Here is a 17080-nt window from a genome sequence, read left to right as displayed (position 1 = left end):
GGCTGCAGCCCCTCCCAGCCGGCAACCCCCAACCCGGCTATAAACGAAGCCCTCCCTGCCGCCCACATGCCCTCAGCCAGCCCTGGATGTCCCAGCTGCAGCCCCCTCGGTGACATGAAGCAATTCCTTGCTCCATCCACTCTTCTCCTTGTGGTTCTGCTCTTTCCAGGTAAATCAGAAACGGGACCTGGGCCTGAGGGCTGGGGTCTCTCTGAGATGGTCATTTCCAGGGTAGGAGTCTCCTGGGCCTTGAGCAACCCAGCTCTGGGAGCCCATCTCCTGGCGGGTTGCTCAGCAGGTATCTCTGCCTGAGTTTGTGAACAACACTGTGCGCCCTGAAGCTTGTGGGATCTTAGTTCTCAGACCAGGGATCAAACCCATACCCCGGGCGCTGGAAGGTGGAGTCTTAACCACTGGACCTCCAGGGGAGTCCTGTCAATGACACTCTGAAGGTGCTGACTGTGCTTTTTCATCCTTTTAGCACCTCCTTCCCTTACAGAGAAGGACAGTGAGTGTCAGGAAGGACCTTGACATTCAGGGGGTCTCCACGACTACCTTGGTGACAGCCTGGCGGCTGCTCAGCTTGACTTCATGGAGACTCAGGCTCCGCCACTTCCCATTTCAGACACCGCTCATCTCTGTCTCTGCCTCTCACGCACACAGGTCACATTTGCCCCTCTTCCAGCCCACTCCACCCATCCTCCCCTTTCTGAATCTGCAGCTTTATTGAGGTGTGGTCCTCACACAGGGCACTGCACCTGCTTACCATGCACAATGTGATGAGTTTGGATGTGTGCAAACACCCGTGGCCCTGTCCCCATGGCCAAGGGGACGGACGCCTCCGTGCCTCCCAGAGCTTCTGTGTCACTCTCTGTGCCGTCATTTTCCTATGGCTACAACACTTAACATGAGATCTTCCCACCCAGCAAATTTGGAAGCGCACAGGCCGTACTGTCACCTAAGCTGGACCGTGGGCCTGGGACACGTCTGTCCTGCGTGACCACTGATGGATGATCCCCTGCCCCTCTCACTTCCACTCTTCGCTCGTCTCTTGGAGCATAAGCCTCTCACTCTCCTGGGTCTGTGAACATTTTCTGCTGTGTGTTTACCCTGAAACAGGGCTTTCTGGAGTCACACATGCTAACCACCAGGACCCCGAGGGTCCCAGGAAGCAAGAAGAATCCCCGGGACGGGGAACAAACAGGTCTCACCCACTTCACTACCAAGTAAAGCGCTACCTCGGGCCTCGCCAGCCCCCCTTCCCGGGTAAGTGACAGAGCCCGGGATGGGTCAGTTCATGGGCAGGACCTTCAGAGGAAGAATGGATGGGAGGTGACTGTGGGGGCGGATGGGCTGAGCGGTGGAGTGTCCTGAGACAATACGTGCATGACTGAGTCTGCTCTGCCTGTCGGGAAGGTTAGGGAGGGGTATGACAGCCCCCCAGGGCAGGACCCCCGAAGGTCTCGTGAAACGTGGAAGCATCAAGCAAAGAGAGTGGAAGGAGAGTGCGAAACAGCAGGTTTGGAGACTGACTGTGATGCTCTCAGAGTGGTCCACAGACTGTGATCTGCCTGCTGGAGGTTCCGGGCCACGTGACTTCTGTGTCCCCACTGTGCTTTCCCTATGTCTCCAAGGTCACTTGCAAACTCGTGGAGAATGTAAACCTGAGCAGAGAATTAGAGATCAACTGCCACATTCACTGTGTAAAGCCCAACACGCAGAGGAGGACTTAGCATGTTACAGGTTCTCAGTGTTGATGTCTTGAGTCAATACTCAGGTGAATTGGTTTTGCTTCATGAAAACAGTGCTCAGTGGACAAATATTGTTATAAACTTGCCTTTATTGTACAGGAGATTCATAACACTGGATTGTTTTGCCTTATGACTTACAGAGGGCATGCAGAAGACTAGGACGTTTTCACGAACAATAATGATATTTTTTATTTTCTGCTCACTTAATGTGGGTATGTTCCAACTGCTTCCCATAATTTCATTTAATCTTCACAATAGGCTTAGGAGATAAGACCTATTATTGTCCCCACTTTGCAGATAAGTAAACTGAGAAGAACAAGTGGACTGTCCCTAGGGGATGACAGAGCTGTTAGCAGCTGGGGTCTCCAAATACTCTGCCGTCTTTCCTCTGGTTGCTCCTACTGATTGGTTAGAAGATTCCAGGGCCAGAGGCTTCTAGGACCAAAGTATGTCCCACCTGTTTTAATTAATAGGATAATGATTTGTGTATAATAAGCACCTGCGATGTGCTGGGTGCTTTGCTAGAACTCACACATAGTTAAAAGATAGGCTTTATCACCTCCTTTTGAAGGTTAGGTAACTCTCAGCTCCTTGAAGAGTTGCTTTCTTAAAGCACGGCCACCTAAGCAGCAGAAAAGTCGTGTGGATTCAGAACTGTCTTCCTCCAGAACCTGCAATATTATCTTCTCTTGTTTCCATTCAGAGCACTAGTTTTCTGAATGTTTTAGAATTCATTTTGGTGACTAGAGATGCAGATTGAATAGGGGTCTGGACTGTGTGTGGGTGCAGTGAGAATGAGCTCCTGTGTTGAGTGACAGGTGTGTGTCGCTTCTGTCTCCCGCTGGAAGGACCTGGAGAGGACAACCAGACCATACAAATGTCTACTCGAGAATAACCCGAAAGCTCGCGACCTATGTCATCCTGAGACTGCAGCATGCGGAGGGATAGAGTAGCTCCCCTAAGACAGGGTTATTTTGAGTAGATCTGAACACTAGACAAAGCCACAGAGTGAATATCATAGAGAGTGTTGGATCCCCCAAAGAAAGGGATCGCTAACAATGACTATTGCGCAGCTTTGGCACAGGGCACCCTAAACATGACATTTCTCAGCAGCGTTGAGACGATTCTGGAGTCATCTGCCATCAAAGCCATAATACAAACAATCTTTGAATTGTGTTGGGGTTTAACTCAATGAATAACATATTTGAGGAAATAACTCTCTCTCTTGGAAGAAGCAGAGCTGTATACCTGGAGTTGATTTTACAGTTTTGAACTCGAAACTGTGAACCTTACGGGGTATTGAAAACAATCAAAGACAGAGGAGTATACAATAGCAATGCCTCTGGGATTTCCAGAGGAAGCAGGTAGAGAAGTCAGTGGAACTGTTGTTCATTAGGATAAAGTTTCAGTGATGCTAGAGGTGTGCTGTGCGTCATAAAGGCTACAGCTAATGGTGCAGGCTGTGCATTTAAATAGTTGTTAAGAGAGTAGATCTTATGTTCTCACCACAAGAGAAACAAAAAGCAAAAACAAAGAGACACAGGGAAATTTTTGGAGGCGATGAATATGTTTATGACTTCGATTATGGTGATAGTATCAGGGTTTCTGTCTTTCTTTTTTTTTTGCTGGGTGGGGGCTGGCTGTGTTGCAAGGCTTGCAGGATCTTAATTCCCAAACCTGGGATCAAACCCAGGGCCTTGGCAATGAAAATACTGAATCCTAACCACTGGACTACCAGGGAATTCCCTACTTTCAGGTTTTTAATAGGTTAAAAAAAAAAGACTGTTCTGAAAATGAACTGATAAGAAAATAATTTGATTGATCAATTGATTCATTGATCTAATCAAATAATTGTAAGACTTATTGATGACAGAAATTAGGACAGGAAGAGGGTAACACCTCTTCAAATCTCAAAAGTCAAATCTCACAAGTCAAATCTCACATCAGCGGCAGTGCCTCTGAGAAACAAAGCACCCTGGGCATGGTGTCCATCAGAAACCTTCCCCACTTACTGCTAAGTCTCTGATATTGTGCCTCTGATTTCATTGTGTTCATCAACTTTTTCTTTTTTTTTTAATTTATTTATTTCTTTGGCTGGGTCACATCTCAGTCACAGCCTGCAGGAGGCTTAGTTGCTCAGAGGCAGATGGGATCTTAGTTCTCAGACTAGGGATCGAACCCATGTCCCTGCATTGCCAAGTCGGATTCTTAACCACTGTACCACCAGGGAAGTCTCCCTGCTTTTTCTTTCATCTTTGCACCATAATATATTATTTAAGAGAAAAATTTGTTTACCAATATCAGTACGTGAAGTACAGAGTGAGATATCAATACAATTACTCCGGTAACTTGACTCATGTTTAAGGTATCAGATCCAGGCACTCTCTCACAGCGGTGGGGAGAAAGCACATCTTTTTAACTCTTAGCAGGTCTACCCTCTGCCACGCCTGCTTTCGGGCCTGGGTGTGTCATCCCCCTCACAGGGTAGCTCCTCCCACTTGCCTCAGGGACCATTAGGCCACTTAGGACAAGTCTCATGAGGTCATCTCAGCAAGTCCTTCTTTGTCCCCCTACACAACTTCTAGATTATTTAAAGTACAACATTTGTGTCCTAAAGCATCCCTCACCATTTCTCTTGCCAATCGCCTCTGAATTAAAAGTTCATTTTTCAGGGAAAGTGAAGGTGACGTTTAAGCCACAATCAAGGATCTGAGTTTGATCGTGTACAAAGAGTCCATTTCCTATCCCTTGCCGTCCTCCACCGTATGCCTTAGGGTTAAGATAACTAGTGTTTGGTTTTTGAGATGGTCTTAAGATGCTAACGTTGACTGTTTCTTTATACAGATGCAGATTCAGGATTCAAAGTTGTCAGGTGCACAAAAGGCGATGGCAAATGTCAAAAATTTTGTAATTACATGGAATTCCAATTAGGCTATTGCTCTAAAAAAAAAGACGCCTGCTGCTTACCTTTGAACTGAGGTGTTGACATGGAAGCTAAAACTTTGTCGGCTGCCTCCTGGGCCATCCATCCTAATGCAGGTGTTTTGGACAAGAGCTGAATGGCTGAGCAGAGAGGAACTGGGGCTTTGTCGGTGGCGCCAGCCTAAACTTTCACTACAGCGAAGGAAAAGAGGAAAACTGCTACACGTGATCTTTTGATGTGATCTTAGAGAAAATGGCTAGCTTGAGATATACAATATTTTCCAGATCAACACAGTTTTTACTGGTAGATTTGGATGTAATAAATTCTCCCAGGAAAACATTCAAATCATTTGTTCTTTTATTTTAAACATATTTTTGAGTACCTCCTTTGGTTCCTAGGCACTGGGAAATGTAATGAATTGGAAGTAGGACTACGTGGGGAGAAAGATATCTCAATAAATGAAACCAAAAGGATGCTACATATTCTAAAATGTACGTGTATCCAGCATGTGGGGAAGATAAATACAAACAGAATTAAGAAAGGATTCCTGAGAAATTTTTAGCAGGATTTTGGAGTATGATTAGGAATTTGTTAAGTGAAAGAGAAACAGAGATTCTCAGGCAAAGGGTGCAGTTGGTAGGAAGCTGCAGAATCTTAAAAGAATGATTCGCTAAGAAAATGTGGAAAAGCTCAGCATAACTGTAGAAGAGAGGGACTGATTACAAGTATCACATGAGGACGATGCAGGAAAAGTGTGTGATGTTGTCAAAGAAAGAACAAATAATTTACTAAAGACTTGGGACAGCTAAACAAGAGAAGGTTCCCAGGTGCTCCCAGGGTGTGAACGTAATCATACTTGAGTGTTGGAATGTTCATTCCAACAGAAGAATTGGGCCTAGACTGCAAATGTGGGAGACCAGAGGCCGGAAAGGAAGACCTCCTGACAGTGGAGGCCAAGGTCAGTGACTGTAGTGGAGACAGTGCTCTGAAGAGGGAACAATTAAGGGGTTTCTGCAGAGACTGGGGTTACACCTTTGGTGACGGAGGAGAAGGAAGGAAAGGGAAAAGTCCTGGGGATCAGGTGACATCAGGAACAAGGAGAGCAGGAGGAGCAAGGGGCTGGCTAGACGGGTCTCGGGAACGTTGGATTTGAAGCCTGCAGCATTCACCATGTCCAACTGAGACCTGCAGGGACTTAATGGATCCCAAGAGCAAGGAGACAAGAAATAAGAGTCAAAGTTAGCCATAGAAAAGGATGAAATAACTGGACAAATGGCATTATTTGTCCATAATAATGCCAACAGGATACAGTTTTTGTATATTTGATATAAAATTGATTGTGAAAAATATGTCCAAAAGCAAATGCAAATATTTTCATTTCCAGTGTTAAGATTATTGGTGATTTTAAGTGATTTTATCTTAAAACATGACTCTGTCAAGTTATTGAAGTACTCTTCAATTTTACATTTAAAAAGACAAAATTGATGTGCCTAAGGATAAATAAGTATGTATGTGTAAGCAAAGACTACTTCAACCCTAGGCAGAGCCAGTCTATAGTAGACTTAAATGGCCTCAAGAAGGTCATAAATTTAACATAAGGAAGGACTTCCTGGGCATTGAGATTATGAAACAGTAAAGCATGTTATCCAGAGAGGATTTTGCATTTCTGCCTGGAGACAAGGGAGTGAGTCCCCTGGCTCCTCAGGGTCAGTTCTGAGCCAGCAGTTCTATTAGTCACCTCGTCTGTCTTTTCAGGGAAGCAGCTGGGTGCAGGGCCCCAGGCCTGGCCAGGCTTATAGACACCTGCTGTACTCCTAGTGGGAAGAGAACTTTTAGGCAGCAGGTTGACCTGACTACCTGCTGTCTGCCCCCTCCACCCACTGTCCACACACTGTGTCCTCTCTGCCCACTGCGCCCGGAGAAGCCTTCCCCCAGAAGGCTTTGATCGCTCTGATCCCACTGACTCATCCACCCTCCAGAGCTTCCCGGTCATCAGGAAGCCCAGGGTCTGCTGGGGCGGAGCCAGGGTGGCCGGCCTCTGTCAATCACATCCCCACTTGGCTTCCTATGACTAATAATGGCCACACCTAATCTCTCCTTCCTGTCCACACATGCAGTGGTCACCACGGTCCTGCAGGTTCGGCCTGCTCTGAGCTGGTTTGCCCTTATCTCTTGGGTCATAGGAGGTGATCTAACTAGACCCAGCGAATCTCTTAGCAATAAAAACAAAAATTAAAATTAGTCTGTCCTAATGAAGAGAATCAGACACGACTGAGCAACTAACACACTGACATTAACACTAATGAAGAGAAATTGAGTTCATTAACACAGCATCTTTCTTGATGGATCAGAGAGGTTTCCTGGGGTCAGATGAGTCACATCAGTGTTACTGATGGGGACAGCAGGGATGGGATTGACCCCAGCAGCCAGGGGCAGCGGGTGCGTCCCACAGGGGACTGATGAAATGGCTATTAGGTCTATATGCACCAGTGGGCATGGGCTTCCCTGGTGGCTCAGAAGGTGAAGACTCCACCTACAAGGTAGGAGACCTGGGTTCCATCCCTTGGTCAGGAAGATCCCTTGGAGAAGGAAATGGCAACCCACTCCAGTATTGTTGCTTGGAGAATCCCATGGACAGAGGAGCCTGGAGGGCTACAGCCCATGGAGTTGCCAAGAGTCAGACGAGGCTGAGCACACATGCCTCAGTGGGCACTGTGGTGAAGCTTTCAGGAGAACAAGAAGGCTTCAGAGGATCCGTTGTTGTTTCTCTTCTAGCAGCTTCCTCCTTTCTCTGAGTTCTGAGAGCGCCTCTAGGAAAGCTAGGTGCTACTTCCTACCTGTCCATCCAAGGCTCCTGTAATGGGTAGTTATCATGTCTGCCTCATTGTAGGACAAATTAAGAGCAGAGTTTGTTGAGCCAACCTAGATGACGTGGCGATCAGGTGACATGCCAGGACCCTGACCCAGCTTACTTCGAGCCAGAAGTCTCAAGGTGTGGATGTGGGCTTTTCTGCCTTACACAACTTTGCTCTACCTAAGATGACACACATTCCTTTCTCAGGATGTTTCCTGGCAGCACTGACTGAGACAGACTTCTCAACAAGCCCTGGACAGGGGCTTTCCGGACTGGAAGGCTTGTGGCTCGGTGAGTCCCCGATGACTGTGGATCTGAGTGGGTGTGAACAGGCAGCACTTGCGGGAAGGCCAGGTGCTTGGATTCTAGTCTCAAATCCAGTGATGATTGTGTTGATGCCCTGGGTAACTCTTGATGAGCACAGTGAGCAAAAATGTCCTGAGCCCAGAGACTTGTGACTGTGTGAATGAGTAATTCATCCTGGGAAACAAGTCGCATGACCACAGTTGGTGAAGACCGTGAAACAGACGTCTGTCCTGGAGACCTATTTCCATCAGTTATTTGAGAACCTCGGGAGACAACGGAAATGTGGACTGCATGGGCTTGGTGTGCTCCCCTGCGGAGAATCATGTTGAGCCTGGAAGAGAAAAAAAGACCTGCAAGACAAATGAGACAAGAGTTTGGGGTAAGATGTTAAGAAAACAGTAAATAATCGCCCCAACTTTCTCCCTTGCTTAACCAAGTATCGGATTAGCCGTACAGGGATTTTGTGTAAAATGGGGGATTATAGAAAGTAACTGAAGAATTGAGTTAGGATAGTGAAAAGAAGCCCAAAGGAGTTTCCAGGGCTTGGAGGAAAGGAAGCTGGTTATGCTGACCAGTCGTTCTTTAACTGAAGTTCCCAGATGGCTTAGTGGTAAAGAATCTGCCTGCCAGTGCGGGAGATGCAGGTTCGATCCCTGAGTCAGGAAGATTTCCTGGAAGGAGGAAATGGCAACCCACTCCAGTATTCTTGCCTGGGAAATCCCATGGACAGAGGAGCCTGGTGGGCTATAGTCTGTGGGGTCGCAAAGAGTCAGACACGACTGAGCACAACAGCAGGAATAAATACAAAAGAAAGACACACCAGGTGGACTCTAGGACGAGAGGGAGTCAGTGGGAAGATCACTTCAAATGGATATTGTGCTAAAAATCCTTAGCCACAAATAAGAACAACTGCCCTCAGGCAAAGTCAGGTGGTGGGGACCCAGTGTATTATTTTAGTCTACACGCAAGGGCTGTGTTGATGTAATTCATGTAGCTGGGAACCAAGGACTTGATGGAAGCCTCTGATGAACAGAGAAATTGGTCTTATTATAGATAATCAAGACTTTCGCTATGGATTTTATGGGAGTGTGAGATAATTCCATTGAGATACTGAAAGCAGAAAATTCTGCTTATTTCTTTCGGAATAAAAGGGAGATTATGAAACACTCTGTGTGGTGAAATAGACATGATGAGTAAGAAATGCTTCAGTAAAAGTGAAAAGCCAGTTTGGACAGAGAAAACATAAGTGTGAACCTAAGCATGACTTGGAAAGGGAAAAGATGAATGTAGCCAACCACTAAATGCTTTTCACTAGTAGCTGTTACCTCCTGAACAAACAGAATGGCAAAGCCACAGAGTTTTAACATTGAAGGTACTGCTTTCTGTCCTTTGTTACAAGGACACCTGAAAATGAGTTCGAAAATGGCAAATCTAAAGGTGGAAAATAACATCTGGTATTCCTTTTCTTAAAAAAACAAAATAAGCACTGTAAAACAAAGGTAAATTTTATAACATTTTCAAGAATAGCATTTGGATGTAATATTTTCTGATTCCTTGACTATTTTAGAATGATTTTCTTTCTTTTTTTTTAAACCCATAAGAGAGAATCAGTTATGGAACCAAATCCTTGCAACACAATTTTCCTCTTAAAATCTCAAAGGTGCCAGTTCCTCATCTAGCATTTAGTATAGTGTGAGAGATACATAAGGCAGGTCTGCTTTTGTTCCTGATTTTTTTAGGGTTTTTTTAATTTTTTTTTATGCTTTCAACATTTTATTAAGATATATGTAACTGCAATTCTCATTTAATTGGTTTTACCTGAAAATTGGTAAGTCTTATCAACTGGCTTATTTCATTGATTTTCTACTTTATAAATGATTTTAAAATTGTATTTTAGCACTATTTCCTTTTAAAAAAGTAATTATATTATGATAAAAAAACACTTAGCATCATATCTACCATAAAATATGTTAAGAGTACAATGTATCATTGTTGACCGAAGGCACAGTGTTGAATAGCAGATCTCTAGCACTTATTCATCTGAAATGTCACATGTGTTGATTAATAATTCCTTCTAGCTCACATTATATCTTCTCTGAAAATTCTGTTTCCTTCTCAGGAATGCCATAATCTTTAGGTAGGTTGACTTGCCTTCCTCTGACTTTCGCGTCTCACCGACTCTAACAGTTTTCATGTCTGTGTCTCTTTCCTCTTCCACCTGGAATGCCAACCAGTGGACTGCAAGGAGATCCAACCAGTCCATCCTTAAGAAAATCAGTCCTGAATATTTATTGGAAGGACTGATGCTGAAGCTGAAACTCCAATACTTTGGGCACCTGATGCGAAGAACTGACTCATTTGAAAAGACCCTGATGCTGGGAGAGATTGAGGGCAGGAGGAGAAAGGGAGAACAGTGGATGAGATGGTTGGATGGCATCACCAACTCAATGGACATGAGTTTGAGTAAACTCCGGGAGTTGGTGATGGACAGGGAGGCCTGGCCTGCTGCAGTCCATGGGGTCAGAAAGAGTTGGACATGACTGAGCGACTGACCTCAACTGAATTGAACTGTATTCTATTTTATGTGGTGAGGGATAGAGTGGTTTGTGTGTGCATGTGTGTATGTACTTAGCACCACAACTCACCACATTAGTGGAAGAAATACCTCTGGCTGTTCAAGGATCTGTTTCCTGGGACTAAAAGTAACCATCCTTGTGTCCTCAGATGAGTTATTTTCTTGAAATGAGGTGATTTTAACAACACAATTATTAATTAATAATGTATTAGTTGCCTATTTTATATATAGAAGTGTGTATATGTCAATCAATCTCCCAGTTTATTCCTTCCTCCCCTTTCCCCCTTAGTATCCGAGAGGTTGTTTTCTATATCTGTAATTGTATTTCTGTTTTGTAAATAAGTCTATTTGCACCATTTTTTTGATTCCCCATATAGCAATGTCATATGATATTTGTCTTTTGCTGTCTGACTTCCTTCACTCAGTATGACAATCTTTAGATCCATCCGTGGTCCATTATATGGCTACATCGCCATTCATTTTTCCATTCATCCATTGATGGACATTTTTATATTTCCACTTTTTGGTGACTGTGAATAGTGATGCTAAGAGCATTCATGTACAAATTTTGTTTTAATAAATAAAATATTATTCAAATACATAAAATAAAAATAAGAATTTCCTAAACTTATTGAGGAACCATCAAACTTTTTCTACAATAGCTGCACCATTTTACTTTCCCATCAGCAATGTATGAAGGTTCTGATTTCTCCACACTGTTACTAATACTGTCTACTTTCCAATATATTATTCTTGCTACTTTTTTTTTTTTAAATGACTATCCTAGGGCAAGTGAAGTGGTATCTCTCTGAGTCTTTGATTGCATTTCCCAAATGATTAATGATGTTGAGCATCTTTTCATGTGCTTATTGGCCATTTGTATTTCTTCTCTAGAGAAATGTCTAAGTCCTGTGCCCAATTTTTAATTGGGTTGTTTGACTAATTGTTATTTAATTGTATCAAGTTTTTTTAATATATAAAAATGTTTGATGCTGTTTTTCAGTCTCTCAGTCATGTTCATGTCTGACTCTTTGCGACCCCGTAGACTGCAGCACGCCAGGCTCCCCTATCCTTCACCATCTCCCAGAGCTTGCTCAAACTCATGTTCATTGCGTCGGTTATGCCATCCAACCATCTCATAATGGCATATGTTTCAAACCCGTGTATCTTTCATCTCTCCTTATACTGTTTTCTTCTATTTATAAGTGTAATACACATCAGAATAATTATCTTCTGTGTTGGAACAAAATGAACTACAGTTTCTTTCAACCCTGTAATTATAGAAACCAATGAACCTATGACCAGATTAATAAGACCATTCAGTGAACTTGATTTTCTACTTTAGCTTCCTTGAGAATGGCACACCTGACTCTCCAGACTGTTTATGCAGTTCTTCCTTAGTGCTTGCATTCCAAGTCTGTGACTGACTTGAAAATAGATTAAAGTGTAGGAGAAAATGTGGGTGATAAAACCTGATACTCTCAATTTATTTCTCACCCAAATGAGCTGATTTTCCAACATAGTTCATGAAATTTCCAACTGTACAGAAAACAGTTTCTAAACTATAATTTCACAACTATTTGGGCTTTAATGCTAGAAAAAATATACCATACACCTTTACCTTAAATGTTCTCTACATCAGGTAAGTATAAATAGTGAGGATGAATACAAATTATAAAGCAGGCTTTTTATTGTGTCATCTACGAAGGTGACTTTTTAAAAAATGACCCATACATTTGGGTATATGCACTTCAGTGTTTTCATTGAGCAATAATCCTTGTCTCTTATAGAGAGATCAATTCAGAATTGTAATTATTCATTGGAATCCTTGAACTTTTAGGATGTATTATTTTGGTATGGAAGCCTGTTTTCTCAGGGTTAAATCAATTTGTTTATATATTTAAAATTTCAGTTATTTTTAATTAGCAGATAATTGCTTTACAAAATTGTGTTGGCTTCTGCAATACATCAACATGAGTCAGCCATAGGTAAGCATATGTCCCCTCCCTCTTGAACTTCCCTCCTACCTCCCACCCCATCCCACTCCTCTCGGTTGGTAATTTTTATCACAGGTGATTTTAGACATAGGTTCAGAGCAATGAGCCATAAAAAAGGAGTTGCAAATTTTAATATTTATTATTTACTGTTTGAATCACACTTAGACACTGTCTTAATATCTATTTTATAATTACATAGTGCTTTGTGAACCTTTTTGTTGGCACAGAGAGGTAAAGTTCCCAAGTAACTTCCCTTTAAGCCCTATTTTAGTAGGTGCTTTTACAAAGTACAAACAAGCCAGTGAATAAGGGTATCCTTTGTTAGGACCCACTTCCTTTGCTTAATCTTTCTAGAACTGGAATCTCTGAACTGAATGTCTGCCCCCCATTCCCATGGGTGCCCACCCTGCTCACCTATGCCCTTACTCACCTCCAGAAGTATGGGGCTGCCACCTGACAACTCTTTGTCAAAATCCATTTTCTCGGTAAGACTCGTGGTCAAACATGTTTGCTGCAAACTGGTTAAACGGGCAGGAGACCACCAAGTGGTCTTGTAGCTATTATGCAGCTGGGAGTGTGTCCATGTGTCCAACTGTGGTAGATGCTGGCCAGTCAGAAGCTACTAGAAGGCAGGGACCATGTCTTTGCGTGTCTCTGTCCCCATCACCTGGCCTAGCACCAGGTACTAAGTAACCATCACCCCAGTGGTTCTTCTGCCACTGAAGCCTCTATGTGCCAAGTTATTGGTCAAGTCCTGAATACGATGAAGCCTGTCTATTTTTAGGCAGAAAAGAGTATCCAGTAACTTCTGCCCACAGCCTTAGTCAGTAGACCAGATAAATGTGCTCATTCCTCATTAGTGTCCCCAAACCTATAAATGTCCCATTTTTGTGACCTGTCCTCTCCATTTCACTTGGCTCTTTCATCAGATTTGCTTTTCTGCACAGCAGGGCGGGGAGACCTGAGGGAACTTTAAAACATGAAGGTCCTCTTTCTGTTCACTGTTCTCTTCTGTTTGGTCCAAATGAACTCAGGTAAATGTCTCCTGGTCAGGGTAGAAAGCTGCTCCCAACCAGTAGGGATGAGCTGGGAGAGGCTGGGGAAGGCTGTGCAGGAATTCCACTGATGTGTGTGTCCCTGGCGGGGATGGGCGGCAGGTGTCTGTGTGTTGGTGGTGGGTGCAGGCGGATCCCTCTGGGGCTCAGCTCTGGACCATTTTGATCTTCCCTACAAAGAGGTTTTTAGAGGCTAAATATGAGTTTTCAGGGTCATAAAACAAGTCAAAGAGGCATCTTTGCTCCAATACAAATAGAAAAGATTCATCACAGTCTGAGAAAAGTTTGCAGAAAGAAATTACAATCGCCCAAATGTCAAAGCTGGAAAGGAATGAATCCTCTATGGAAGCCCCACACTTTACAGGGGGAGGAAACAACACTCCCAAGAAAGGCTGCTGTCCTGCAGAGAAATTTACAGTCACGGTCACAGCAGCAGTTCCTACTGACGATAGCATTCCTCCAGCTTCCACAGAAAGCCTGTTTTACAGAGGAAATCTGAGGCACAAGCTGTTACACGAGTTATCTAAGGAGAAATCATTAGCTACTGGGAGAAGTGAGGCCAGACCTGATCTCCAGATTTCTGGGCTGTGGTTCTTTGACCTTCATTAGGTATGTCACCCATCGCTTCATTGGGCTCCTCTCCCAACCATGGTAGAACTGAGATAGCATAGGCTCAGAGAGTGTACCCTGTTTGGAGATGAGATATTGTACAAGGTTGCATTTTTAAATCATGCAAGGCCAACACTGTGAGTGTTTTTGGATTTGAATAATTTTATTTATTTATTTATTTTGGGGTGCACTGAGTTTTCATCATTGCACACAGGCTCTTCTCTAGTTGCAGCGAGCAGGGGCTACTTTTCATTGCAGTGTGCAGGCTTTTCATTGCTATGGTTTCTCTTGTTGGGGAGCATGGGCTCCAGGGTGCTCAGGCTTCAGTAGTTGCGGCCTTTGGGCTCAGTAATTGTGGCTTCCAGGCTCTAGAGCACAGGCTCAATAGTTGTGGCACATGGGCCTAGCTGCTTCCTGGAATATGGGATCTTCCTGGATTAGGGATCAAACCCGTGTCTTCTGCATTGGAAGGTGACTTCTTTACCACTGAGCCACCAGCAAAGCTTGTTTTCTTTTTTTTTTTTTTTGAGTCAAGATAGATTGACATTTGGAGATCTGATATAAGACCTTTCTTTCAATCATCTCATTCCCAAATAGAAAATGCTGTTTTTTAAAAAATTGAGATATATTCAACATACAATATTAGTTTCAGGTGTACAACATAATGATTCCATATTTGTACAGATTGCAAAATAATCAGCCTAAGTCCATTCGACATCCATTACCACATGTAGTTCCTTTTTTTTTTTTTCTTGTGACAAATAGAAAATGTTTTCCTTATGGGAACATTGGGTAGTTCTGCTTAACCTATCGATCCACAAGTCATGGTTAGGAGAACTCAGTTTTCTTTTCTTTATTTCATTTTAGGCTGTAAAACTGAAAATTAGGCCACAGCCTGAGGATCAGAACACTTTCCTATTTTCCTAAAGACCAAGACTCATCCCTCCAATCATTGCACTCTGTTCTCCAAAACTCCGTTTTTCCTTATTGTATTAGCTCACATCCACCACCAGGAGGCTTGAGAAGCGTGATACAATACAATAACATATACAAATACGTGTATTATATATACCTTCCCAACAACTTTTAGAGGTATGGATTATTGTCCCTGGTGCTGGGAAAGATTGAAGGCAAAAGGAGAAGGGGGCAGCAGAGGATGAGAATGGTTAGATTCATGTTCATTCACGTTCATAGATTAACCACCGACCCAATGAAACATGAATCTGAGCAAACTCTGGGAGATAGTAAAAGACAGAGGAGCCTGGCGTGCTACAATCCATGAGGTTGCAAAGAGTCAGAAATGACTTAGCAATTGAACAACAACAACAAAATGTATCGTCCCTGTTTTATTGTTCCAGTTGAACTGGAACCTGTCCAGACAATTTTTTAAGAGTATGATAAACATTGTGGAGGTGGCCTATGTTCATCCTTTATTCTTTTGCTGTGTGAACTAATTTGTTTATTTGTTCTATCCATAGGGGATGTTCCACCTGGAATTAGAAATATTATCTGCCTTATGCAACATGGAACCTGCAGACTTTTTTTCTGCCGTTCTGGTGAGAAAAAATCTGAAATCTGCTCCGACCCCTGGAATAGGTGCTGCATACCACATTCAGAGGAAGAAAAAAAATACAGACCAGAGATGGATGGCGATCAGGCACCTAGAACGTAAGCTTCCAGAAAGCAGGCGGGATCTTGAAGTATGCTAAGGGTTTAGAAGAATGTGTGACTTACAGCAGGTGCTCAACAAACATTTGTTGAATGAATCCAGCATCAAGGGTGAAGGTCTGATAAAAGATTTTTCCCAAAAGTTTGCCTACTTTCTTTTTTTTCTGTTTTTTTTTTTTTTTTTTCTTTAAAGACTCTTAGAATTTCATAATATTCACCTCCTTTCCAGGGACTGCCCACAGTTAGGGGTAGACCAGAAACCAAAGTGCAAATCCAGCTCATCTTCAGAGAGTCAGAAATGCAGCCAGTCTACTGGCCTCTTTTCCACCGAATGACATCTTTCTTCTCATCAAACCCGAGCCCAGCCTCATCGTACTGATTCTCAGACTATTGTGTGCCCGATCTCCTTTCCACAGCCTCCTCAAGTCACAATAACAATAGGTCACATGTAAATAGGATTTAAAATTTTTTCAAACAATCTGAGGTTATCTCGGTTGATCAATGCAGTCTTATGGGGTATATGATAAGGTTGAGGCAGTTCCATTTTAGGGATGGGAAGAAGATGGAAATCAGAAGGTTAAACGAACATCCCACTGATATTACCAAACCAGTGCTCGTTGTTCTGTGTTCTTTCTAAAGAGCATATTTCTGAGTAAACAAAGCAAGGCAGGACTTGACATTCACAACCCACTCTCCTTTGTTTTTCTCTGAATCTGCTGAAACTTGTCACCCATCCCATATCTTTGAGCAGTCATCCGAAGGGCAGTAAATATTAATTACAGGTAAGAAATGTAAAAAAGTAATGAAAGCAAGTGTCCTGATGTACCAGACCATGTGCCAGATTTTTTCTAGACCAGTTAGAGAGCCTGATAAGGTACCTTCTTTCCATATTTGTGCTCACTGCCTGAATCCAGTTTGCTCTCCCATAAGCTGAATTTACTCTAAGAGTCACAAGGAAGATCTGCCTCTGGGTTCCTGTCTTGACTCCCAGCTCAGGCGTCCATCCACACTCGGCACAATGCCTTGGCTTCTCCCCAGCCCTCCTGCACTCACTCTTGGTCGATTCCTAAATACCATCAGACAGGCTCGTGGGGGTGTGAGGAGTGGAGTCTGTCTTAATCGCAGGCATCTCTGCGGAGCCCTTGGTCATCCCCTCAGAGGACTGAGGGCCAGTTCCAGACCTGCAGGGATTGTCTGCTTGGGGAGGGATCTCATTCAGGCTTAGCTCTTACTCCCAAGGGAAACGACATTCTCCGTGCTTCAGGGCAGGCAGACACATACTCTGCCAAGAGTCCTGCCATTCCATGTCCCACAGCTCTGTCCCCTGGAGATTTTACACACG

General features: G+C 43.5%; 1 protein-coding gene across 1 annotated transcript; it reads left to right on the top strand.

Moving 5' to 3' along the window:
• The first annotated feature begins 114 nt into the window (after window positions 1-114).
• Window positions 115-15880, top strand: LOC110129484 (sperm-associated antigen 11B-like). Its single transcript, XM_070460128.1, has 3 exons — window positions 115-169; window positions 1120-1266; window positions 15549-15880. The coding sequence occupies exons 1-3, from the start codon at window positions 115-117 to the stop codon at window positions 15740-15742; spliced, it is 396 nt and encodes a 131-aa protein (XP_070316229.1). The 3' UTR covers window positions 15743-15880.
• The last annotated feature ends 1200 nt before the right edge of the window (window positions 15881-17080 follow it).

The sequence above is a fragment of the Odocoileus virginianus genome, chromosome 32, assembly GCF_023699985.2.
Source record: "Odocoileus virginianus isolate 20LAN1187 ecotype Illinois chromosome 32, Ovbor_1.2, whole genome shotgun sequence".
NCBI lineage: Eukaryota > Metazoa > Chordata > Mammalia > Artiodactyla > Cervidae > Odocoileus > Odocoileus virginianus.
The sequence above is the reverse complement of the archived record's forward strand: the minus strand, read 5'-3'. Positions and strand labels throughout refer to the sequence as shown.